This window comes from Meleagris gallopavo, chromosome 10, assembly GCF_905368555.1.
Source record: "Meleagris gallopavo chromosome 10, MGAL_WU_HG_1.1, whole genome shotgun sequence".
Classification (NCBI taxonomy): domain Eukaryota; kingdom Metazoa; phylum Chordata; class Aves; order Galliformes; family Phasianidae; genus Meleagris; species Meleagris gallopavo.
In genome coordinates, this window is record NC_139413.1 from 23499131 (window position 1) to 23526802 (window position 27672).

At 39.9% G+C, this 27672-nt stretch overlaps 2 protein-coding genes across 12 annotated transcripts in view; both read right to left on the reverse strand.

Moving 5' to 3' along the window:
* TTC39A (tetratricopeptide repeat domain 39A) overlaps window positions 1-15593 on the reverse strand; it is a 49412-nt gene extending 33819 nt beyond the window's left edge. The window contains exons 1-2 of one of the 5 annotated variants that reach the window (XM_085231267.1): window positions 15384-15593; window positions 5954-6058 (exon numbers count right to left, since the gene is read on the reverse strand). In XM_085231267.1, coding sequence (XP_085087393.1) covers window positions 5954-6058; window positions 15384-15424 — 146 coding nt within the window. In that variant the 5' untranslated portion in view covers window positions 15425-15593. Of the gene's footprint in view, window positions 1-2904; window positions 2937-5953; window positions 6059-7930; window positions 7990-8066; window positions 8175-8956; window positions 9136-15383 lie in introns of those variants that run through there. The other 4 variants (XM_085231268.1, XM_085231271.1, XM_085231269.1 and 1 more) reach the window with 4 other exon arrangements.
* Window positions 15594-19044: 3451 nt separating this feature from the next.
* Window positions 19045-27672, reverse strand: part of EPS15 (epidermal growth factor receptor pathway substrate 15) — a 42757-nt gene continuing 34129 nt past the window's right edge. The window contains exons 21-26 of one of the 7 annotated variants that reach the window (XM_085231262.1): window positions 27275-27344; window positions 26176-26252; window positions 25599-25761; window positions 22839-22939; window positions 22225-22275; window positions 19045-20969 (exon numbers count right to left, since the gene is read on the reverse strand). In XM_085231262.1, coding sequence (XP_085087388.1) covers window positions 20823-20969; window positions 22225-22275; window positions 22839-22939; window positions 25599-25761; window positions 26176-26252; window positions 27275-27344 — 609 coding nt within the window. In that variant the 3' untranslated portion in view covers window positions 19045-20822. Of the gene's footprint in view, window positions 20970-22224; window positions 22276-22838; window positions 23018-25598; window positions 25762-26175; window positions 26253-27274; window positions 27345-27672 lie in introns of all 7 variants that reach the window. The other 6 variants (XM_085231260.1, XM_085231265.1, XM_085231264.1 and 3 more) reach the window with 6 other exon arrangements.

Sequence of the window (27672 nt, forward strand, 5' to 3'; positions counted from 1 at the left end):
CTGCTGATGAATCCATGTATCTTCAGACCTAGATGTCCAACAAAGACAACTTGGGAAACGGGTTGAAGGGAAAGCTCAGATGAATTCCTGCTATAGGCACTCCCTGAGGACCTTTCCAATTCACTCACGACAAATTCCACAATTCAGGTAAGCACTGCTAAAGAGCTACATTTGTTATTTCGATTCTTTACACCTTTAGAATTGATCAGAAAGGTCTCTATTGCCAAGCTTTCACGACATCTCAATTCACTTCTTTCTCCTCTGGGTTTAGATAACTGGATTGCATTGAAAGATAACGTTAAGGGTAATTTAAGACAACCCTGAACTCATCAGTGATCTAGTAACTCACTGCGGTGATCTGAACGCCTTTAAGCTTTCCTAACCATTCACTGTTATGCACTGATTCTTTTGCTGAATGGAGCGAAACACCCTAAAGTGTCTTGAAGAGTTCCTGAGGTTTGGTTGTGTTTTCCAGAGAGGAAAAAATAAAAATAAAAAAATAAAAAAATCTTCTCAGTGACAACATGCAATAAAATGAAATCCCAGAATTATATGACCCACACTCGCCTTGTATACATGTTTTCAGATTTAGGGATTAAAATTATACCTAGCGCTGGCACAGACAGCATTACACACACACCTGGTATCTCCCTTGCTCCATCACAGTACCTGAGGGCTCTCTTTTTCCAGGACACACAGCATGCTGGCTGTACTGATGAAATTTGCAGCGTACAACTTTAAATCATGCAAAAATCAGCATTTTCTACTGTCCTTAACTCACAGTTGCACACATTACATCCACAGGTTACCTAACAATCTGCTCTAATCAACCTCTAAGCCAACCCAGCAGAAGAGCCATTCTGGGAAACAACCAACTGCTGTAAGCATTGCAGGCCCCCAAACTATGCTGACATCCATCTCATCTCCAGAGTGAAAAAGGAGAACAGACCAATAGTAGAGAAATTGGTTTAAAATCCCACGGAGTCAGGACAGCTCTGTCTCAGTTTCCCAGACTGAGATTATTTCAGTAGACTGTCAGTGTAAGTAGAAAAAGAAAAAAAAAAAAGAAAAAGAACAAATTATAACATGCCAACCTATGAAGTGTTCCTGTTCATTTGATTTCTCATCCGCCTAAGCTGGCACAGATAAACACAATTCACCTCAGATTTATTAAAATAAAATCCTTTCAAATTCAAAGCAGAGGGAAGGCACTAAAATAGACCTCTTCCAGAATTTCAGAAATTTGCTGTCAGAATCAAAGCAGGTGAATATTAAATCCAGCATTCTAAAGGGAAAAATCATACTTTTTGTCTACACAATGGTCAAGAGGGATTTCCCTCTCCAGCAATTTGCTGGACATAACAGCTTTTTTTTTTTTTTTGCTTTCAATTCCTCAGCAGGACACTGATTCCTCCTCAGGAGGCTGCTGGAGTTAGTCGGTATGACATAAACTAATACTCTGATTAATCACTTACCCAAATAGTTGGTATCACATGGCTGAATAAGAGGCTTATATCTTTAGGCATTTATGGAGTTGTGCCACATGTCTGCTCTCTAACTGCTGTACAACCACTACCATCTTCGTAGCACTGCCCCTCCTTAAGACCAGCACCTATTCCCACTTGAAACAAGCACCTACATGAAGACTCCAACTGCTCTCCTCTCCAGCTGAAGTGTGAAAACCTAAAAGCCTGGTGTGTTTTAACCTCAGAATTGACTGAAGGCCAAACTTTTGTGTGAGAAACACAGAGCCTAACATCCTTTGGGGAATTCTTTAACAGTAACTCAATAGTAGGACATGCATCACTAGCTTATAAAAAGCCCAGGGTCAGTTTTGTGCACTAATTTAGTATCAAAATGCTTGTATCAAGTGAAACAAATCCAACAGCAAGGACATATCCAGGCATCATCAAGGCATATCCAGGAATGGAGGGGGATCAGGGTTCAAACACTACCTGCCTCAGTAGGATGTGGACACATGGGGACTGAAAGGTTGCCCACAAATTCCAGCAGAAGTTGGAAGACTACCTGCTAGACTACTGTGTGAGCTTCCATAGGAAGCCTTCATTTTGATAACTGGACATCTTCCAATAAAGACTTAGTTCCTATGAAAATTTCCCACAAGCATTAAGTTCACAATTAGAAAAGACCATTTTAATCAACCATTGGTCTGGCTCCTGAGTCAGTACGAGTCAGAGGAATGGTCTAAATCCGGTCTACGCCAAAAAGCTATGATTTAACAAGAATACCCCCCAGCCTTTCTGAAATAAACTGTTCTATAAAATATGAGCCTAGTAAGTAATTTCAGCTAGGAGGTGAGACAAATAATTAAGTCAGGTTTTGGCAGCAATATATATAAATGTTCTTTTTACAAAGAATATAAAGCTGTGTTCCTCCAGACTCCAGTCATTAAAAAAAAAAAAAAAAAGGTGGAAATAATTACCTTCTTCATGTTCTTGACATTCTTTACCATAAATAGCTAACCCGAGCTTCCTGTGAAGCTGCACTGTCTTTATCCAAACACATACTGAAGATCTAGACCACCTTCACGTGCCTCCCCTTACTCCTGCACTGTTCAGTTTGACCATCACAGTTCTGAGAAAACTTCTCTGCCCCAATGAACAACTCCATAGTTGCTTTTATCCTACAATTACATTTTACCACACAACAAAGGCAGTCATTACAAAATGTTTCTATTCAAATCCTAATAACTTCCTTAAGCTTTCTAAACTCAGAATACACAAGATAACATTTAATATTGCAATTTAGATTTTTAAAAGTTCCAGTGATGTAAATATGTACCACAGACCTCCACTATTCTGACAGCAGTTTTACAGGTAAGCAATAAAGCAGAATGTCATCAAACCCACCTGACACATTCACATATGAAAGGATTTAACTCACCTTTCAGACACAGTCATTCCAGAACTAACATTACACTAACATCTCCAATGGCTTTTGGAGACTATTTCCTGAATAAAATCCACTGCCCAGAATGAATCGTTCTCGTATTTCTGCTACACAAGCAGCAAGACAAATGTGCTGCAGCTTAACCAATGATCCAGATTACTTTGTCAAGAACTTATTTTTTATTGTTCTCCCAAGTGATCTGATACCAGGTGATTACACCACTCTTCCCTTTAGGAGAATTGTTAAAATATCGAACATTTGTTTCACAAAAAGGAATATGAAATCTTGCCCTCATCAACTCTTTCAGTGCTGATTAACTGCTTTCAACTAAATGAGAGCTAAAAATATAGTCAGCTTTTAATTGATTTGCTGTACCTTGAGGTTGAGGAGGAACACAGGATGTGTGCCCTCCCCAGTGACTGGACTGTCTGACTGATACTCCTGTCACAGTTAAAAAAGTACATATTAAAAATAACTGCTGTGCTTGGTGACTGAGTTTAATGTTTTTCTTGGACTACTTAGACTTAGTACCAATATTCCATATAAGAGATTAAACTAATTAAACTTAGTGCAGGAATTAAAAGGGAATTGGAGCCCATCATTGTACTATAACCATATTAAGAAAGAAAAACTGACTCTAAAACTTTTTTTGCTAAAACTGTTTCCTGGAAACAAAATGTTCAGTGCTATGAAGCAAGAACACCAGATTAAAATTTTTATGAAACAAAATCTCATCTTTATGGAGGATATTATTTTCCTAACAGGAAAAAAGAGCTTTATCTCAACAACAAGTCTAGACAATATCCTTAGCTATTTCTTTTTAAGCTGCAAAGAGAGATCTTCTGATTTTAACTCTCATATATTGCCAAAATCTGCTCTCTGTTACACATGGTACAAATCACTTGGAAATACACTCACTGTGGAAGCCAAATGTGAGTAATTCAGTGAATATACAATAATGCAATATGGAGCAGAGTATGTCCTACAACACAACTGGTAAAGCTGCAAAATCGAGGATAAGATGCTCTTTACAAGCATGTAGAAACTGAGAAGTATTTCTTTAAACAAAGATAGAATGTTTACGGACTGTGAAAATCAATTTTGAATCTCAGCACACTAAAAGGCAGCAGTGAGGAACTGATGACTCCCAGAGAAAACAGTCAGCATCACCACATGTGCCCACTCTATATCTCTAGTCATTCCCTGAAGAGATGGGTATCCTGATGGGTATCATCTATGGGGAAATTTAGCATCTTGTTTCTGAATCACGCTTGCAAATACTGCAGGTCTGCGTTTCCTTTGCTGCCAAAGGACAACAGGAATAAGGCTTCCTCATAACAACAGGCTAATGTGAAAAATCAGTTTCAAAATTGTTTTGCAATACGCAATACACTCAGGTACAAAAAGAGAATAGCAGCTCATGAAATGTATTCTACAGGGCCCAACAAGAGCTGGACGGAAACCACATGCAATATAAGAAAATGGATTTTCAAAAAACAACGCAGCCTCACTAGGTTTTGCAGTGTATTGAAACCTCCTTTCAATTAAGCATTTCCCTATCTTATGCTAGGCACTGAATAAGCATTTCCAGATGGGCACAGGGGCTTTACTACCAGAATTTAACAATAATAATCATTCTTCTTACCATTTTAATGATCTCTTCTGATGATAGATAAATAAGGACAACACAACACTGCTGTGAATTAAAACCAATTCTAGCAATACACTTGAGCCTACAATTTACCACGAATGTCTTTCAGAGTGTACTTAACTTGGTAAGCCATAGATTGGTATCAAAAACTGAGGTGAATACCTCAACAAAGCAAAGCAGACCTACAGCATTCACTAACCCTGATGGATTTCAAGCACACACTCCTGCCTGAGCAGTCACAACCTGTGGAGGACACGGATAGAGGAAGTGAAGGAGACACAGAACACTGACAACTATACTTATGGATGAATGAGGTAAGTAAAAGCATAACTGGGTAGAAAAGCAGCTGATGCAACCTGCTACTCCTGCTGCTGCTGAGGATATCTGAGGTCCCATACAGATCTGAGCAAATGTACACACTAAGAGCCATAATGTTTACTGAAAAGTGTTTGCATGTCATTTCACTGAGTTCTGCATGTGAACACCCAGAGCCCTGGTTACATGACTCATCTGATCACTGATATCTCCTAACACCTCTGAAGTCATGCAGTTAAGGATAAAGGAAATGGCAAACTGAGGTGGCAAAAGAGAAAACCTCCATTATCTATAAATTCTACTTGATATTCCAGTAATTCAAAAGAAGACAATGTAATTTGCTGATGGCTCAAAAATAAATGGAGCAAACTGAGGAGAAAAAAACATGACTTAACAAGCCAAGAGCACAGGTAACTCCAGGACAGGGTATGAAAAAGAAATCAAAGAAACTGGCAAGATAAAACAATTTCTAGGAGTTTTGGACCTCACTGCCTCCAGGTGGGCAGCAGTGTAATTAGGACACATGAGCACAACACTGAGTTGTAAAACAAACCTTGAGAAAGTTTCTGCAAGTGGTGAAGCATTAAAGAAAATAGCAATAATAACCATGCCACAAAGCAAACTCATATATCTGAATTGAAACCTTGAGTAACATGCCCTAAGCTTGACAATTCATTCTCAGTTGCTGACATAAAACTACCAACTCTTGTTAATGCAAGAAAATATGGGAAGAGAGGAAAAAAAAAAAAAAACAAGTGTCAGAAGATAGATTTTAGTCTTTCAGGAGAAAAAAAAAATCTCATATCCTGTGCTACAGCAAAAAGGTTACTTCTTTGGACAGCAATTCAGAACTTTCTGTAGTTACCTTTGATCATTTACATTACTCACTCAACCAAGTGTAAAGCACTTATTCTGGCCTCTCCAAAACTTTAATATATTATTTACCCTCCCCTTCTGAACCAAAACCACAAAGCTTTATAAATGATTGCTAAGAGAACTAGATGTCTAGCTAATTCTTATGAGAGATAGTGAAGCAGAAAATAAACAAATGAAAACTGGCAAAAGTAGCCAACTTACTTTGCTTGTAAAGAAGCCAAAGCATCTGAGAACTTGTTGCTAAGAAATAAATCCAGAGCTGCCATGCACTCATGCAATGCCACGTTGAGGTCTGATGCTGGTGACCTGCCAGAAGAAGAGAAAATAAACTCAGCACATCTGTTCTCCTTCTAGCAGTGCAATACTTGTACATTTCAACTTCCCATCTTCAGTGCTAGCCTTACTCCCAGTCCACTCCTAATGCTTGCAAAATATGAGTGCCTTTTATTCTGTGTGTGTGCCTCTTATCCGAACTCTTGCTCTGGGACACCTGGAAAGCAATTCAGATTTTCTGCCTCCTGAGGATAAAAGGCACCACATGTGCTGTAAATAAGAACCTGTGCAGGCAGCAGTACCAGGTGGGAACAGGGCATTTTGATGAGCTCGTTTAACAGGAACACAGGATGGGAGCCTCAGAAAGACTGCAGGTTCAGTACTTCATGATTGCTGCTTGCTTAAGGGTGAGATGATTCCAAACCACACCGGATTGTTTTATCAATTACTACAGTTGCTATAGTTCAGCTCACACTCAGCTTGCTTCCTGACCAGCAGACTACTACAGACTCACAGGCTGGTTAAAGTCTCACATCACAGTCCCTCAGAATTGATGCTGCACTCCAACACAAATCTGCTGTTGCATCTGCAAGTCAGAAGATTATTTTTGTAGTCTGACTGTACTTTTCTCCTTTGTAGCACTTTGATGTCAGCCTGACCTTAACGAGGGCTCTCAGCTGGTCTGTGGGTTACTGGCAAACAGATGACACAGACCAGCTGAAAACATTTGGGCCCAAGTTCCTCCCCATCAGAGCTGCTGGACACAAATCCGCAGAAGAAACAAATTAGGCCTTGTACTAACAAAGTTAAAGTAACCTGGTCAGTGTCAGGACAGCTGAAACATCTGCATCTAACGATCAAAGAGTTACATAGCATTAATGTGTAAGTTTGGTCCAAAAATTGCCCCCACAAAAATACAGAACAAATCCTCAGCAGGTTTCTGATGCCAATAGCTCTAAGTAATGCAAACTGACTTGTTACTGGGAAACTGTTATTGTCTTAAAAAATAGCAAAACACAGCCTGCTGAAAGGAGAAACAGACAGTAAAATCCTGGTATCATCTTCAGGAAAAAAGATAGGGGAGCACGGAACAGACAGATAGCATCAGCAATAACCACTGCAGCTGCGTTCTGGTTTTGACTTTAATAATGACTGCAAAGAAGAAAGATCATTACTACACATACTAAAACCAGGGTTGTAGATTTGAAGAGACATCACACGATGCTGTTCGTAGCGGCTGCTGTCATCACACTTGAGACACACTGCAAATCCTGCACCCAGGAGACTCTCTGACTGGTCTGCAAACATGGATTAACCCAGCCTTGGCACCGCCTTGTGCAATGTGCAGTATCATGCCAGCCTGGCTCCCCAAGTCTGTTCTGAGCCTGACTTACAGTAACTTTGTTAATTAATGCCTGTATGTATTATGGTTCCTATGTGCCTTTTTAAACCCTAAAACAAACATTTAACAGTACATAAAACACACTTTTCTCCTGCTGTGAAATATTTGGACTAGTAACATTTGATCTGGTTTTACTTTGTTCTGTTTATCTCCATGCAGGACAATTATAAACCAAAACCCATTCAATACAAATAAACCTGTTCAAAATACTCCTTTTAAAACATAAAGATAATACGTATATTTAAAAAATACATTTAAGTTCAAGGCACAAATAGAATATATTAATTAGTTGGCATCTTCTCAGGAATAAGAATTATTAGCACACTGCCACCCTCAGCAGCAGCAATAACATCAGCTGCACACTACCCTAATGCTCCAAGGAAACCAGAGATTTCACGTAGCTCCCAAGTAAAGGACTTACAACCTGATCTAAGGCAACACACCTTACATAAATGCCACAAATGATCACTCACTGCTACAAACAACAGGACAAAAAGACAGACCTGAAACTAGAAACGCTGAACGCTGTATCAAAGTGATTAGTCATGCTTCAGCAGGCTGCAGATTCCCTCCTGCTTTCGGCTGTAAGATCAGAACAGCCTCTAATCCACATGGAAAACACCATGCCCTGCCCCTTACCTTTCTGCCAGCACTGCGGTGTGCCCCGACACGGCCATATGTGCCCGGAGCAGCGAGCCCAGGCGCTGCCTGCAGCCCCAGCACAGCCAGGGACAGCGTGAGCATCGCTGCTGCAGGCACAGCACGTCACGGTGAGCGCCTGGGAGCCAGGCACAGAGCACTGCTACTACTGACCTGGGAGGTGCTGGCACAGTAGCTACAGACCTGCCTGAAGTTAGTACTGCACCAGCAACTTCATTCAGCACCAAGGTAGAAGTCAAATGCCCAGCTAATTACAGACCCAAACGCACAGCAGCATCAGAAGCCTACAAACCGGAACTGGGAGTCAAACAAGGCCAGCTGAAATGCAGAGAATTGAGGCACTAATTGCTATCAGAGTGAGAAGCAGACAGGTGAGAGCACTTCATCCCATCAATAACCACACAGCCCAGAACCGAACCCACCACCCAACTATGGCATGATCCCCAGGGCCCTGGGAGGTTGAGAGATGATATGGTCTTTGTACAAACCTCTTTAACCTCATGCAAAGGGAAACACAGGTGAGTGCTAACAACTGAATGAATCAGTGGGGTGAGCTGATCTGGCTGTGGCCAAAACAAAACAGTGCACACTCCCAAACTGCTCTGCTGGCTTATTGGCACCACTGCCCCTGTAAGGGCAGCAGCTGGGATCACCAAGAGCTACAGCCCATCACCCAGGCAGCTGCACTGCAGAAGCCGATCAATTAAGAACTAATTTTTGCCAAGAGCACATCATGTAATGATAAAAGTTTTCTCCTGTGCGTGGTCCTGTTGGTTAGGTTACACAAAGCAGTATCAACAACAAAGATATCAGCTGCTGGAGAAGTACCCAAAAATGATAAGAAAGATACTCGGAAGACATTAACATACCTGATGAAATCTCTTGCTGTTTTTATGACATCCTGTACAGGAAAAGCCTGTGCTGCGCCTGCTATAAAAATTACTCTAACAGAGCCACAGGCTGCCCCTGTAATGACTGCATTACAAGTTCCTAACAGCAGCATGTACCTGGGCTGCAGCCCGAGATAAGACATTATCCTTTTTTCCCCAGTTGGAAGTAATTACTAATTACAACTTACAATTAACCCAGGTGCTTCTGTGCTGTGATAATGAGCTACTCTGGAAAGACAGTTCATCATTTCACTAGTTTACCCATGTCTAACTGGTACAGTACTTCCAAAATCAGCCTTCAAAGCTGCGTGCGTTCAGGGCTGTGCTGCTCCTGCCAAGTTCTCCAAGACTTCAGCTGGCAGCTTTCCTTTGAGCACCACTTGTCTGGTAACAATTACAGCTCAGACAACCTCTCTTCCCCCACGTTTTCTTTCAACTAAAGAAAACAAAACTGAGATCAGGAATATTTCCAAGTTTAGGCTCTCTTCCCCTTGGTTTTAGAAGCTTCTTTCTATTTCTTGATTTTTTGGCTGCAGGTCTTGTGAGGACAACCACATGGTTCTCACTGTGGTTTGATTATTTATGAAACCGTCGTTCTCTGCTCTAAGGACCACCGCTGGGGTGTTTCACAAAGGCCAGCACATCCTGTGGCTCAATGTGAGACCTGAGCTCCTGACCCCACTGCGTCCCATCAGGACAATGACTCAGGGCATCCAAGCAATGCTTTTTTTGCTTAAACATCAGATCCTCTTTATGCTAACAGCAACACAGAACAAATTACATAAGCACGCTAAGCAAAATTAAATTCCTGAATATTAATGAAAAGTTAAGCCTGCTCAGAAGCACGAGAATCATAAAATGGTTTTCACAGTCAAAAGGGGGAAGGAGATTTCTATTTATTTATTTCTGAAGATAGGGCTTAAAATGTTTCTGCATAGGTTTTATTTCACTGTATGCACGATGCTGACTGATTTCTTACTACGAGTGCAGAGCAGATATGCTTACTGGTTTTACCGATTTCTTTAATAAAAGGAATCTCGAGTCTTGTATTCTGCAAAACGTTGAAAAACTGACTCCTTTGAACTCAGTGTTTATGAGAACTTTGCAAAAAAAAAAAAAATTAAAAAAAAAAAAAAGGTACATCTAAAACTTTCACCTACAAACCTTAAATCTCTGTAATCATGCCAATGACCTTCTGTCTCAGTGGCTTGCATAGCACCAGTCCAACTGTGCTCCATAATGACTGACAATGCTTTTATCTTACTGGGGAACAACAGAGAAGCCACTGTAGCCAACACCAACCTGGGTTCTGGCTGCAGCTCTGCCCACACGTGCAGCTGCTCTTCTACCAGAACGCACCTCTGAGCACAGCAGAGGCTGCTCAGCACACAGTAAGTTCTACATGGAAGGGAAGGAAAGCAAATCTTCAGGGCTACAAATCCAGCTCAGAAGGTTCCTGTTAAGTACTCGTGAAGTATTTGCTCTTAATTTCATTCTATATTTAACAGCTTGGACAACGTGATATTTTGGCTTCCATTAGCCCCTTTGTAACAAGGGATTTCTCTCTAAAGGTTTCATTTTTTACAAGACAATGCCGATCACAAGCTATTTTAAGGCAGCACAAACTCTCCTTGTACTGGCAGAAAGGACAGGGTTGCACCAACACACTTCTCTATTTCAAGGTACTTGTGTTATCAGCAAAGGTATTTGTCAGCCCACTGTGATGCTCAAGACCTCACTTACAGACACAAAGATGGCCATTAGCATTGCCTTTACATTCAGCCAGAGCTCCTTCTAGCAATGTAGTAAAAAAAAAAAAAAAATAATTAAAATAATGAATTCTTGAACAATCTCTATGCAGCGTGAAATAGAACTGAATAGAGATTCAGTCAAACGCCCAGAGCTGCTGCTTTTCTTCCAACGGGGAAGCAGTAAGGAAGCCATGCAGCTGTCTCCCTGCAGACACTGAGCTGCTCTGGATGTATCTGTACTAAAGCCTTAACCACACACAGACCTGAGGAGCACCCACAGCATCTCTCTAAGGTCACAGACTTGGTTCTTAATAAAACCTATCTGATTTCAAGCACCTCCAACTTACAAACATGACCTGGCTTACTGGTATGCAGGGTGTCCATCCCACTGCACGCTCTCAAACAGATCCCCACTGATTACAGAAGTTATTAATACCAGACTGCCTTGTGTTCTCGTGATACAGGGCCGACACAGCATGGTTAGGATCAGACAGGCTGTGGTTACTGCCTTTGGCCATTATGAGTTTGCTGGTTCCTTTCAAAAGACAAGGATGACCATTTAGAGCCAGGCTATGTGACAAACGTTCTGATCTCAAGGCTGAAAAATATGCCTGCATGCAAAGAAAACAAACAGCACATCACTTGAGAAGAACCCCTTTTCTGCTTTGCCAGCAGACTTAAAACTGTTCAGATCAGAAACAATCTTTTAAGAACTGCTGTCATTACCGTGAAAGGGAGAACCAGAATGCAACTCTGGTTAATAATTCGTTGCCATTCACTTTTCAGACAATACAGAAACTTTTTCATAACTCAAAAGCAATTAAGTTTACATAAGAAAATTAATTCTACTGTGTCCCTTCCTGGTTTACGTGCCAAAGCAGTAACACAGCAGTGTTCTCTGCTCTCGAGCATGCTTCTGGCTTGTGTCTAACATCCCCAAGGTGCTGCAGAAACGCCATTATTTCTACCAACAGCAAAGCAATCAGAAAGATTTGAATACTGCCCAAATGTTTCGTAGAGAAACACAAAAGCAACACGATTCCAAAACTAGCAGACCTTTGTCAGTACTTCAAACCACGCAGGGATGGTGACACAGCTTATATAGACTGGTTAGAGTTGGAAGGGACTCTCAAAGGCCATCTAATCCACTCCCTCCACAATGAAGAGGGGCACCCACAGCTCCAATGGTTGTCCAGAGCTCCACGCAGCCTGACCGTGAGTGTCTGCAGGGATGGGGCACCCACCACCTCTATGGGCAACCCATTCCAGTGCCTCATCACCCTTCCTGTAAAAACGGTATTCCTTCCAGCCTGCCTACATCTCTTTTAGTTTGAAACCATTCCCCTTTGTCCTCTTGCAGCAGACTTCTCCAAAGAGTCTGTCCCCTCCTTCTTACAGCCCCCCTTTATTCCTGAGGCAAGCTCAGCTCTGGAAGCACCCAGCTGCCGATGTCTCAGCAGTGCCACAGGCTTTTGTTGCAAACATACTCTGCTTTGGGCTCTTAGGTTTCAGTGATACATCACGGAACAAGGGGATGTGGCCAAGCAGTCCAGGAGAGGAGCAAAGTCCAGCAAGTCGGCAGAATCCTGCTCTGCCCTTGGTCCCACCACTGTTTGACTTGCAGCGAGCAGGATCTGGGTTGCATTACGCTGACAGCTCTCATCCTGTATTTGAACAGGCAAACAGCGCAATAAATTCACTTAAGTAGATTTGTTCAGACAAATAAAAAGTATACGTGTGTCCTTTCTGCAACTCCCTTTCCGGAGCAAACCACAGCGGGTGGTTTGCTGCTGTGACTGCTTATAAAATAAATGTACGTACACATATAGTCTAACAAACTGCAAGTCCCCAACCCATTACAGAATGCAGCAACATTGCAATCAGATTAAATTTTCATCAGAAATCACTCTGCGTTAATGCTTAACAGCTCCTTTTCATTGATTCAAATGCTCTAGTCTGTCACTTCGAAGAACAGACATGAATCATACCATGCTTCTTTTTTTTTTTTTTAAAGAGTCTTAAGTTCTTCAGACAACCTTACAATATCCATTTGCTCTTTTCCCCATATCCTCTAAGTCTCAGTTTCGTTATCTCTGGCTGATCTATACTTCTGACAGTTATTCACCATCTGTAAAGGTCTAATCCTGTCCAGATTAAAAGCAATGACCAAGAGCTGCACTAGACCACTATCCTGCAGTACTGCAGGGCACATTAAAGCTTACAGCACACACAATAAAAGGATTTTGCAAAATCCAAGTTCATGTCTGCTATGTACATTGTAAGAAGCTCGACAGCATCAGTGACATTTATTTTTCTATGGAGCACGAGATCAGCTTAGAGATTTGTGGTATTACTGAAATAAGATCCAGTGGGAAGAGAGGGAGTGATGCTGGGGAATCTCAACCAATCTCTGGTTGGATTCTCCATTACCCACCAATAATAACCCAAATAAAGAGGTATCGTGAGGACCCCAGAGCTACCCACACATCCAACTTCAGCAGTCTGCAGTCTGGTTTGTACTTCTTCATGCTTGCTTCTTTCTGATTTCAATGTACTGAAAAACACGAAAGGGATGAAGTATGCATTTTAGCCCCAAAGGCATTTTCCTGCAGTATTTATTCTGAGCTGCAATGATTTATTTTGTTTCTTTTTTTGCATTAGAAATATGCAACTCATTTTAAAAATGAACTATTCAGTCACAGTTGCTTTATTGCAACTTAGAAACCATGCTTCTGTTCCAATTCCCTTGCTGAGCAGTACTTGAAGCTCTCATAAACATACGTACAGGAATGACAAAATACTTTGGACAAACGGGAGGCTGTTACCATGCCTTTAATTATTGTTTTACACGAAATTTCAGAGTATTTTTCCCTGAGAGCTTCCAATAAATGGGAGTTAGTATTTGAGAAGCTATCTGCACAGTGTACTTCACGGTATCTTGGCCAGTAACAATGCCACGTTCTCTCCAATTAAATAAAAATTGAAGCACAGCACTTCAGCACAAGCCTTTGATAATTCTCTTGAACCTGCAAATTGAATCAATACTGGAGAACGGTAAAAGTATTAACAGTAAGGCTTCTTACCACTCAGTGCTTCTAAAGCCATTTTGAACGTTTGTTCTTAGGCACAACTGCCTTGGGAAGGACACAGCTGTTCTCCCCAACTCACAGAGTGCAAAATCAACTTAGAAAGTTACACGAGGATTAAGAAATAAAAATAAAAAAGCAGGGATTTGGGACTAGGAATTGGAGCAGCCTGGGAACTTCCTGGCATTTTTTCCCTTTCTGACAAGAAATGTGGATTGGTATAAATCAAACACAGCTGCTATCAGATTTCACCAATTCAGGACAATTCCACTCAGAGCCAAAGAGGTGGGACAGTAATAACACAGCACTGCACTCTGCCTGACTCGCATGTGAGATTTCAGTCAGGTATATCTGAATGACCATCCTCGCACTCAAATACCTTCTCATTACTGTTTTCCCACAAAAGACAACTGAAATTTTAGCATCAAAGACAAAAAGGCAAAAAACTGCAGAATGAGAGACCATTTTCCACCACTCCCACCCAAAACCTGATGTTTGTTCTCAGTCCCAAGCAGCCCACTAGATCGTCCTGTGCTCCAACCACAACCTAATAACTTCAGTCTGTTCCCAAAGCATCTCCAAAACCTCAGGAACCACGAGTTCAGCCCTACGGAAACATTTCCTAAATCATTCAGTGTAAAAGTATAGATTTAAGTAAAAACATGAGCCATAATAAGAAAATACTAATATTTTTTAGCAAAAATCCTGATCGGTAATACATCTCAACTCCAGCATCTCGGAGCACAGTAAGCAAAATATCTTTCTCGAGGTGCTGGTACGTGACCCTCGATTCCAGCAGATGGAGCTGCGGAAAGGCAACGAGGCCTCAGCACGGAGTTCCCAGCACCGTCTGTTAAGACACCCCTATGTAACAGCATCCAACAAACCGCTTTGGGACGCTTTGTGAACGTCCTTCTGCACGTTCAGAACTTTCCGACACGCCACGCAGATGCATTTGCAAATTCTTTTTCACACTGAGAGTGGTGATGCACTGGAACAGGTTGCCCAAGGAGGTTGTGGATGCCCCATCCCTGAAGGCATCCAAGGCCAGGCTGGATGTGGCTCTGGGCAGCCTGGTCTGGCGGTCGGCGACCGTGCACGTAGCAAGGGGTTGAAACGAGATGATCGTTGTGGTCCCACAAGTAAAACCCGGCGTGGCCCTCAGGGAAGAACGCAATGAGCACACAGGAGAACTTCGTGCGCCGTGCGGGCAGTGGGAGCACACGTGGAAGGGCCGGGCTGCGGGCCGGGCTGCAGGCCGGCAGGGCGAGGCGCATCGCCCCGCTCCGAAACGCGACGGCGGAGACAAAGACAGACGCAAACGCAGCTCCTGAAGGACTGCAGCGCAGGTACGGCGTTTACACAGACCTCCTACGCGAGACAAGGGAGGAAAACAAGCACCTGAAAGAGAACGGCGGTTTCCGCGCCCTTGGTGGCTCCGCGCGTTAGGGAAGCGTCGCTCGCCCGGCCCTCCGACCCCCGGCCAGGCGGTCGGCGTTCAGCCACCCGGCAGCGCAGCCCCGCGAGCCCCGGCCGCGCCACGCCGCCCCCCGCGTCTCCCGCCCGCACCTGGCCCGCCCGCTCCTGCCGCTGCCCTCGGGAGTCTCCATGGAGGCGTCGCGCGGGGCTCCGGCGGCTGCAGAAAAGACGCGCGCGGTGCCGCCGCTCCCACTGCTCCCCGGCGCGCGCGGCCGCCGCAGCCACCTGGCATGGTGTGAAACGGCGGCGGCCGGGAGCCTCGGCGCATGTTCGGGCAGGGCCGGGCCGGGCCCCGCCGAGGGACCGCCCACACAGGTGAGCGGCTGCGGCAGCGCCCGCCAGGGGCGGAGCGAGGACGGAGCGCGAGGCGCTGCGAACAGGTGCGGGGTCCGCTGCGGGACTTCGCCTCTTCTCCCGCGTCCCGCGCGGGGCTCATCCCGCCGTGCCGCCTGGCCCGAGCCCAAATTCTCACAGGTCATCGACAGTTTTACCAAAAATTTTAACAAAAATTGAGGACAGTAGTGCAGGTAAGCAAAGGTACTGTCAGGCGGAAGGGAATCCGCCTCGAAGACGTTTAACTTTAATTCAGTGTTAAGACTGTGAAGCAATTTCCAGACCGCAACTGAAAACCAGACACTAATAGCCAAGACACTCTTGAGAAATTCCGAAGTGACGTTTTACAATTTGCTCTTTCACGGCTGCTGGCAGCAGGTTGGAATTAGGGCTATTAGGGCTGCTGAGAGGAGCACAGCACGGCTCCTCGTTAGCCCAGGTTTGGATGGACGGCCGCCATGTCAGCGTGCTCCAATGGCCGTGGGTGTGAAGCTGGAGCCTTCCTGCCCACAGCACAGCAGCTGGACAAAGCGGTGCCGCCCAGCAGTGCACACAGCCCAGGTCAGCACGAACAGAGTAAGGACAACTTCATTTACAGAAGCATAATGAAAAACAAATAATGCTAAGACAATTTAAGCTACACACTGGTATGCGATGCTGAAAACAATGTGACCGTCTGTTGTATTATGATCTTAGCATACGGGTTGACGGGGTAACAGTTTGTGGAAGGAAATGAGCAGGGGAAAAAGGGAAAGGTGAACACACACACAGAGGAGGGTGTGGCAGGACAAACAGGAGGACGGGGTTGACACAATGAAACAATGGGCACATTAGAGAACAGTGGATGTGTAAGGTTAAAAAAAGACTGATTAGCTGAACACGGTTCCTGAGGTATAAAATGTGGGGGAGGAGTCCTGGGTCTCACTCCAGTGCACAGGGACAGCTGGGTGGAGAGAAAAATGGAAATAATGCATTTAATTAATGAATTCTTTTACTGACAGAAAAGCGGGAAAGCTGTCAGTTTGCAAAGAGTCTTAAAAAGATCTCTTGCAGTTGAGACAGACCTCTGAAATAAAGGTTAGAATTTCAACCTGCGTTACCAGCAAATTAAATCCTCAAGCAAGTGTATCGTGCTCAGAGCAGCATTTTTGGCCGAATTCTTAATCTATTTCCAGTTTGAACAGTCCTAGAGTACAACTAGCTGCTTATGTTAAATGTAACATCTTCCTTGCCTGTAGAATATACACAAGTAAAGCAGCACGCAATTTTTACTATGTACAAGAGTGCTCTTAATTTCAGCAGTTACATAATATACTGCCAGGCCCTCTGTCATTTAGAAAACAGGAGGAGGATTAGCATTAAAAAGTGGTTTGTCCAAAATCATTCAATAATTCAACAAGACATAATTGGAAACATCTTGACTTCTTAACTTCCAAACAACGCAGCATTTTTCCATCCATCCGCTACCTGATCTTTAAAAGCTAATGCTTTTCATTTTCAATTCAAAATCTAAGGCATCCTAGCAGCTCAAGATCTTTTAGTGCAAGAGGTGTTCAGTAACACCCATACAGGTAACTAACATTCCACTCTACTTACCCAAAAAGTAAGTTTCAAACTTGCATCAGGAAGGATCTTCAATTTGGGAAGATTTCTGTCCACTTCAATTAATAACTGCTGACAATCTGCTTTAATTTTACATTTTGTGATTTACAATTGCACGAGACAAATCTTCTTCCGTCTCATGGTAAACAATGGATGCCTAGGAATCCCAACCATCACTCTAATAAACACCACAATTAAATTCAAGAGCATTCCGTGAAGACTGGAAATGACAACATTTTGAAGATAAGTTACTTTTCTCATTTTACCCTTTAATAATTTAGCTCTGTCTCCTTTATTATCTAAAAATGATATCAATGAAAAATACTGCTCTGTCAATATTGTAAAACACAATGCACACGTTGGAAGATTCAGGCTAAAGAATAACTAAAGCATTCCGATACTGAAGTTATAGTTTTGCTAAAAATTTTTAATTCTGAAACATAGAATTTTAAGTTTCAATAGCTAAATGAAACTATTAACAAGTTAATGGGGAAACAACAGTAGGCAACATGGTTCTGACAACTGGATGCTATTTGTGTGAAGAAGTAACATACAGATGGCACGTCAGGTGGCAAAGGATGGCAAGGAAATGTGTGTTACCAAAGAAATCAGGAAGTCCAATACTGATGTTGGACACAACAGAGTTTAAGAATTGAGCAGAAGGGTTAGCATTCTTTGTTACATCATGTCTCCAGGCTTAAAGTAGCAGACAGACTTCTAGACAACTTAAGTCAACTCAGTATGTCAGGTCCTTTATTAAGCACCTTTATTGCCATTTTATTTTGTCAGTACTTGGCAATGATAACAGATATTTAACATTAATCCCCAGTACATGCCACCGATACAATTTCTCATTAAGTTACTTTGCACTGGAAATGTAGCTGTCAAGTGGCCAATTCATCTGCTAAACATTAATCTCTTAAATCAAAAGTGCAATGGTTTGCTGTGAATTCAGTGAACTTTTACACGACAGGACCTCAGAAGACAGTAAATTAGACAAAGACAGAAAAGTATATCAAATTATTCAAGATGAACAGCAACTACTTTCAGTTTCATGATAGAATCATATGGACAGCTCAAAATTTGCAGGGAAGACAAGGTTGAAAGCAGCACAGTCGGAGGCAAAAGTATGTCCAAGATGTGAACTTGGTAGAGGATTTGAAAAGAAAAAACTTGCCCACAGACAGTTGCAAACAACCTCAAGGATGTGTATGAATCTACTGAAATTAATGAAAATATTACGTTGTCTAAATCAACTGATGCATCATTAAAAAGATAACCAGAAAAAAAAAATATTTGGGGCCACTTAGATGAGTACATTAATATTGATCACTGCTGTAACAGAAGTATCTCAAGACATAAAAGTCTGCTGGAGCTCCTGAACTGCTGACCAAGCAGTCTACATCCACATCTTGACATGAAGATGTGATGCACCATATTGAGAAGAATACTCTGGGTCAAACTAAAGATTTACCAAGCCAAGAAAATGTGCTTTATGTTGAGAGCACATGATATGCTGACATATCTTCACAAAGGAATACTAAGAATGTAACATTTGAGCATTGCAAACCTTGTGCAGGCAAAAATCCTGAGGCAGATGAAGCATGAATTCTCAGTGAAACTGCCATGACTCCTAATGAAGGAAGTGACAAATGAGATTAATATGCACTTCAGCTAACCCCACCAGTCAAGCAGCTTGTTTCTTGGAAAATTAACCAGCTTCCATCAGACTACAAACAGAGCACCTTCTAACGTTCACGTTACATGTCCATGTTACTTTACAGCTCCACACCCTTTTGAAAAAATAGGCAAACAGTTCACACTTCTGTACTTAAACTTTATTTCTTCATAATTACAGGCTATTGTTAGAATTTTTAAACAAAAGGGAAGTCTATAAATAGAGGCTAATCCCACCTGAACAAGTTTCTTTTTTAAAAAAAAGTTAAAACTTCATAAGTAATGCCATTTAGCTCACAGCAGTGGTTTGTTGGTAGTCTGAGTAAAAGTACTATAGTCAGAGTCAGTAACATGAAATGTAACATCAAATGACTCAAAACTTTTAAATTCCATAAAGGAAAGCAAGAATATATATATAATATATACATAATAATATTGTGTTGGTCCACTGAGTATACATTTTTTAACAAAAGATAAGAAACTATGTAATCCAGTTAAGCATGATTTGCAAGATTAGTGTACACTCATTACAAAGATGTATAGATAAGTTTTAACTATTTAATCCTTGCAAAAATTTAAGTTATCTTTTTTGAGCAGGTGTTTAAATGCTCATTTCCCAGTGCAAAAGAAAAAACATCCCAGTCCGGTTACCCATTTTCCTGAAAAACTGAAAACTATCAAACTCTTTCAACAGCAGCATTGGCAGATAATAGGAAGAGCTTAAATGTATTGAAGCATGGCTGAGTTCAACTCCTCCTCCCAGTGCTGCGTGTTGAACCTTTTCCATTCCTCAATAGAAACACCACAAGTTAAAAGTGCAAAAAAGAAATAAAAATCTCTTGATGCTTACGCTGCTGCCATCCATTTTTCTTAGATAGGGCAAAAGATTATTTTTGGAATTATTTTAATTAAACCAATTCTCCAGAATGGAGTTCTTTCAAAGTGAACAATAAGTTACTTCCATTAAGTTATTCTCATTAAAATCATATCAATCCCACTCAGTGACCATTAAAAAAAAAAAAAAAAAAAAATCAGTTTAAGGTGCAACTATCTGTTGGCATTCAATAAATTACACATACAGGAAAAAAGCAACCTTTAAAAAAATAATGAAAAAAAAATCAGACAACATGTTTTCTTTCTATTCTCAATCTCATTTCATTTTCAACTTACTATCTTGCCAGTTAACAGGCAAGTTATCTTGCCAATTGCTTATCTGCATATTTCACAGGCAAAACTGGCTCAAACAGCAGTGGGGCCTTGTTATTTGACAGTCATCTTGGCCAACAGCAAATGCACACGAATCTTCCATTTAATTGCTTTATAAAACAAAGTAACTGGTCTTAAAACCTATGACCATGCAAGAAAAGCATTAAAGGTTTGTGTAAGACACACTCTTTTTGACTTAGACTCCATGAAGATTGTTATTTCAAGTCCAAACAGAATCTTCAATGAAGAAAAAAAAAATCTATATGTATACATATAAAAGAAAGCACTCCACAACTCTGGCATTACTAAAATCTTTCTAGAAGAGGTTTCAAATGACTAACTGCTTGATGGGAGACAATCAGCCATGGCAGAATAATTGCTGTGTTCACTTTATGCTCAATTACCAACTGCTGACAGATTACAGTCAAGCTAACGTCTCATTTTCTGCATTTTCAACTGATTTGCTTACATCTGGGAAAAGTTCCTTATTTTCCTGAAAACTTGAGAGAAATTGAATGCTAGAATTAAGTTATTCAAACAATAAAAATAACCAAAAGGACTGAATTTAGCAGGAACACACCACTTTCAAAAGTTTAAATCCTTTCTTAATTTTTCTGTATATATGTAATCTTCTGATTAACATTTAAATAGGTTAGGTATTCAGGAAAAGGGACAAAACAGTTGACATATGACAACATCTTATTCTAAACTTCATGCTTCTGATAGTTCAGATTTACTGAGTGCAATAGCCAGTTCCAAGTCTTCTTGTTCTTGCTGTTTTAGTCTTGCCAATCTTTCTTTCTCTTCTCTCTCACTTTCCCTCTTAGCCCATTCAATCATGTCTTCCTCAGTAGAATACTGCATTTTTAAAAGACAAAATAATCAGATTAATAATGCAATAACTAATCCTGTTCTTAGTTTAAGTGAGTTTCAGTAAAACATTTCACATACTACAGTTTTTGAATATTACTTGCTTTCTATTGTCAGTAAACTATTACTATTAGCTTAGTTCAAGGTTTAACTATTAAGAACTGCACTGAAGCCACCCTATTGCTCTATTTTTCATTTAATACACCATATTTCAAAATTCAGTATTAAGTTTTGATAAAAGGTTACAAGGAACAGCAAGTGCTATAATTTAAAATCAAATCATTTTTGAATAACAAACCAGTCTATAAAAATTCTGAATGAATGGTGAGAACATACAGCAAGTACACCCATATCCAGCATGACAGGACATCCTAATTAATTGTACTTCATTAGAGATGCCTTTTCCAGATGACAATGACTATGAAAATTAGCTGTAGAATGACTTTAATTGTGCAGATGAAACACACTTAGGTAAAAAGCAGCAGAATATTAAGGTAACAGTTAGAAGCCTACTGATAATACAGAGAAAGATAAGTGTGATAAGTGGAGAAATGGAGAAGAAAAAGAACAGATCCTTTCAATGCACTTTGATATGAACAGAATATGAACTGAACTGCTGTGATACAATGACTAAATCAGAAAACATGGTATTATTTTCAATACAAAAGATAATACCAAAATGTGTTTCTATTCAGCATGCAGAAAAGCTAAGAGGTAGGTGAAGCCCATGTGCTCATGAACATCCCAGTGTTAAGTCTTAAAGGGTTATCACTATGTACTCCAGTTAGTTCCTGCTTCGAGCTAGTATTTAAGAGTAGAAAAGATTGTTTTCTCCATAGTTCACTTGTTACTCTTTCAGTAGTAACGGCTAGAAGAGAATGCTTTTTCCTTTATAAAAATAATTAACTTTTGCTTCCCCCTCCACATTTCACATTCTGCCCTCCAAACTAGCTTCTCAGACCATCTACCAGTAAAAGCAATCAGTAACATTACTGTCATGCTAAAAAGACACGTCAACCAGTGCAAGTCAGTTCTGAAAAACTATCAACCCTCCATTTGCTTCAATCAAGCAAATGGTTTATCACCCCCCACCAAAAAAAAAAAAGCAGTATGATCACGTTACTGTGAATGCAAATTGCATTTCACAGCTATCAAGATGGGAAGTGAAATGATGCCTTCCAAAACTACTCTTTGCAAAAGCTCAAAAATAAAATAAAATTTATATATATAGGCATGCACAAACCTTTAGATTTGCTTCTACTGCTTGGACACCACGACTTCTATGAAATGGATTCTGGTTACAAAGAGACACTACTTTTCACTGCATCATACATAAATCTAGAATTTACTTGCCATTCCAAGCTCACCACATTACATTTCATTAACATACATTACTATGAAGCTGTTTATCACTATTTCAGTCATATATTTCACTATTATAACTAAACAGTTCAGTGACACGAAGATTAAAATCATGTCTTTTGTTGTATTTTTAATTAGATAATTAAGTGTGCTTTTATACCTATAGATATTTTACGTCTGCTCTGTGCTTTGATAAAATGAATAATACCTAGAACAAATATATAAAATGTCCTACTTCTAAAAGGAGGCCTCCATGAAAAAAGTATTACAAACTCACAAAAGCAATGCAACATAAACATTAACTTCATCATTTATTGCATTGTTTTATTTTAGGGCAGCCTCAGCTGTAAACTAAATGTAACTATTGTTTAGTGGAAGCGAGATCCCATGTGCAAAAGGGACGTGTGTTAATATTTTAAATTAGACTGAAGATGTCAGTGTGAACGATTCAAAGCTGACAGCATACTGAAACAAATGTAAAAAGTGTTTACTCACAGTACTGAAGTTTGCAAAATTGTTGGGGTCAGCCTCTTTACCGATGCTGGTGGGAGCAAATGGATCACAGAATAGATCTGCTTCTTGTTCTTTGGGAATTTCTGGGGTGGGAAAAGGCTGAAATGGATCCCTCGGTTTAAAGGAATCTGAAGAGTCTATTTGATTGATAGGTCTTTTCCCTTAGATTAAAATGAATTTAAAATGAATTTAAGATAGCAGGTAATAACATGCCAAAAATAGTATTAATAAAAAAAACAAAAACAAATTCAAAAGCTGTTTGGAATGCAACCTCTTCTTGATAAATTAGTGGATTATAATGACTTCAGAGGAAGGGTTGCCAGTTTAAAAAAATGAGGGCATGGCCCAATATTTCTTAAATTGTAATCAGATGAAAAGAACACATGTATGTTAATGATTCAAGAGCACAATTATGTTCTGATGTAGCAATATTTCGGGAAGAGAATTCCTAAGTCTTTAGTCCCTATTCTATCAACACAGTAATTTCTTCTGCTTATCAATTATCCATGATAAAAAAAGCCTTACTGGAATTATTATTTGTCTGGATCAAAGTAACAGAATTTGATTTAGAGAACAGAAATACAAGTCTTCAAAAACAGCAAGGAAAAGCATCCTCTCACTATGCTAACTCACACCATTTCACAGAAAAATGAAGACAATTAAGCCATATAACAAACACTATAACAAACAGGCTTAACTATTTTGTTAATCCTTGCCTAAGCAGCTGCAGATGAAACAGAAGCAGACATGAGCCCCCACCTGATCTTTTTTCAGCTTAACCCCAGTCAGCTTTCAACACCTCTGAGGACATTAACCCAAATCCTTCCAAGAACAGTTGAGCTAAATTTCATCCCACCATTCTCTCCATATGTTATTATTTATAGGAAAGGTTTCATTGCAGTTTTTTGAATTCACCTAGCAAATTCAGTAAGTGGTTTGACCATTACAGTAGTTGTATGCTTCTGTTTTTCACAGGCCAAAAGAGATCCTAATTCAGTAATGACTTAGAGGCTTCTAGGAATGCTCCTCTGGGGATTTATTTAGACAATTCTCAGATAACCTTCCCATGATAGTCCTCCCTCGCTGATCATGTTCTATCACTGGCAAACAAGGCATGGTTTTTATTTTCCTAAATACTGTGGGAGAAGCAGCTTCAAATGACATCTAGAAAAAGAATCCTTTTACAGAGGAAGGATTAATAATTGTAAGAATATGAAGTATACGTTGCCAAGCCCACCCAAAAATCATGAAATGGTAGCACTCATCAGTGTCCGGAAAGGCAATGGATGTCAGAAGCAAGCAAGTAGCCCTTCCACACACTTTCCATTATCAGAAAGTTTTAAAAGGACAGGCACTTCCTCAAAAAAGCATTCCTTTGTTTTGAATGAGACCAAGAGAGTCATTAAGAACAAATACACTTAAATATCTCAATTTATGATTCACGATGGGCAAAGAATTTATTGGGAATGGTTATCAAGATAACCACAGGAACAGGGTACTTTTTCTCCAGCCATCCATTAATAGCAGTACTGGTTTTCTGCCACTAGGTGCTTGCATTCTAAAAATGAATCTGCACACGACGACCTTGTAGCCACTCCTAAATAATGAAGTCCAAAATTCCACACACACTCCTTTAAGAGCCTTCATAGAAAGAAACACTATCGAATGTTCTAATTAACACCGCTTGTCATGTCAACTGCTTTTATATTATGTTATTTGTAATGAAACAGGCTACTTGCAAGGCATGAAACAGATCTCCTCACTTCAGCATTGCAATTAAGCACTTAAGTTAAACTTTTAGTATTACTTTTTCTGTGTTGTCCTCTTTCGAGGGGAAAAGATGAATATTTACTCAAGTTTCATGCTATAGTTTTCCAGAACACTGTAAAATTCAATCATATAGTGTGGTAGTGAAAGGGATGCAGTAAAAGTTTTTAAAGAGAATGAAATGAAGGATGAAAAGTTAAATGAATACTAGAAATGTAATGTATTTTCCAATCTATGAAGAACAAAAAAGATTGAAAGTACAGAATCTATTGTAACATGGACTACATGCAACCAGAAGAGGGTTTGGTTAACTTTGATGACAATCATAGTATTTTCTGGAGAAGATTGATGTGTATCATGGAGCAAACCAGATGATTCAGATATGGCTGAACAAAGAACAGTACAGGAAACCTGGGTTTATTGCTATTGCATTGGCTAGGTTCACACTACAGACCTCTGGCAAGGCAACCTGGAAAAATTTAATCTGAACATCTGAGGCAGTCACCTTAACTCTAGTTTAATTTATTTTACTCCAGCCACATACACACTGAGTTGTTTTAATATTTACTTAAAGACAGAATTAAAACTGGAAGTTTTGCAATAGGTAGAACACAATGGCTTCTCACTTCAAACAATACTCACAGCCTATTACAACAGCAACTGTTTAATTTGTAGCCATTTGTGTTCTTGCAGATACCCATATTAACTCTATATTGTCCCATTTTTAAAAATCCTTTTCCCCTTTCCCTAAAAAGGGAAAAAAAAAAACCAAAACTCAGAAAAAACAGCAAGCTATGCTGCCACAAATGTCAAGCAAAATTTAACTGAGGAAAAAAAAAAAAAGATCAAGAGCAGACTTGTTTTATATCTTCTCACTCATTCATTGTTAGTCCAGTATACTTCACCATCCCCTTGTAATTATTGCCCTACCACCAATGTTAAAGAAGCTAACCAGCATCTCACATCAGTTCTTACCAGGAGGTGGTGGACAGGGCCTTGTGGGAGTTCCAGTTTTAGGGGGCAATGCAGGAGGGACGTCCTCATTTTTGGCTGGTGGCTCTTCAAATGAGTTTTTGGTTATAACCACATTTTTGACAGAGCCTGATGTGGAAGAGCCAAAGGGATCCTCATTGTTGGCCTTTGAGAAAGAAAGAAAACAGCAACATACACACTTTCAGTGCAATTCCACCAATACTTTCCATCTTTAGAAATGAAAGTTTGTTTTTAAAACTCATAATCCAGGAAGAATAAAAGCAAACATTGATGAAAATTATAGAAAAATCAGGGTCAGTGTGTACAGCAATGAGAAGTTGAGTGCAGCTATATACATTCAAAGGCATTTGAAATACAGAGAAAATACAAAGCTTACTTTGTGTTTTTCACAATGGAATTGCAAGACAATTTACTGTAAAAAACCTCTTTGTCAAGAAAGTTAACCATTGTAAATTTTTATTGGCAAAACTAACGATAAAAAAACCATAAGAAATAAGAATACAGTAAGTCACTGCAGAGTTTCATGCATTTTCTATGAGTGATACTAATTTCACATTACCTTTGACATCGTGCTGAAGTCAGCAAAGCCACTTCCAAAGGATTCATTTCCAAACAGAGAGGCAAAGGGGTCTGTAGCTAAGTAAACAAAAATCAAGCAAACAGAAATGAAATATGAAACACTGAAAGATCCTGCAACAAAAAAAGCAGCTGTTACATATATTGAAGCATAGACTACTTCCATGTGAAATACATAATTAGGTGGGCACTCACTATTTGAGGAGTTTTTACAAAAAATCTAGATATTAACAACTGATTAACAATAATAATTCTCCTGAAAAGGTTCTATTGATATATCTGTGTACCGACAGGTATTTTTTGTGTGTACAGCCACAAATATACGATGACTATGAATACAAATGAGCTCACTTCCAACAGTAAGCTCTCATCTGGAATTAAGTGTCTTCATACCTTGTATGAACTCAACCCGTAGTAACAACAGTGCTCTTCAACTCTTGCAAGCCACAAAGCATGTAAAGACTGCTGTTCTATTGTAAAGTAAGAAGCATTCTACATTTACTAATAATCCCCTCTTTTGCCTCCAAAAACAATGTGTTTTTTTTGTTTTTTACTCCTTACTGTACAATATCACAAAGATTCATGCCTTGGATTCATGAGCTTCCTGATGCAATTTGGCAATAGAGTAGATTAGACTCCTCCCAAAAACATCTTTACCCTCAGATAAGAGAGGGACACAGCAATACAAACAGAAACCTTGATCAAACAGTTGTTCTATTTTAGATTCTCTTACACAGTACATAACTACCTTGTATGTTACTTTGAAAGCAACATGAAATCTCCTAAAAGCAACCCTAATGGGAAGTAGTAGAAACCACTCAGCTAGCCCAAACACTTAGATCAGGATATTTCACCAGTTTTAGATGAAGATGAACATTTTTGCAAAATCAGTCTTTAGTGATACATGCTAAGGATAATGACTTCTTTGCTTATTTTAAATAAAAACACTCTCTACAAACTTGTTCCTTATGTTAAATGTTAATTTGGAAAAGTCCTTAAAATGCCCTCATTACAAATTCAGTCAAGACTAGGAACAAAAACAAGAAAAAGAAAGTAATAGTAAGTTTCACGTCTCCTTTTACCTGAATCATTTGATGTAGTAACAGTTGTTCCGCCAGGGGCAAAAGGATCATTTTTCTTCGGTATCTCTGTCTAAAATAAAAGAATTACTTTAGTGGGAAATTTGTTTTTCAGCTTGATGAATTCACATTCTACAAATACCATCACAATTTATGTTTAGAAGGTTTAAGATAATGTTGGTCTAGCATCTTTATGCCAGGTATCAAAATTAAAAAAAAAAAAAAAAAAAAAGACATTCTTTGTGAAGATATTGCTACACCAATAACAAAGATGCAGTAAAGCATTTCTGACAAATGCATAACTTTAGAAATGCAGATCACACAAGGATCAGCTGCTAAGGACTGTGCATCCCACATCTCCACACTTCTCTTATTGTCAGTCCACGAATTGGAAGTACTAG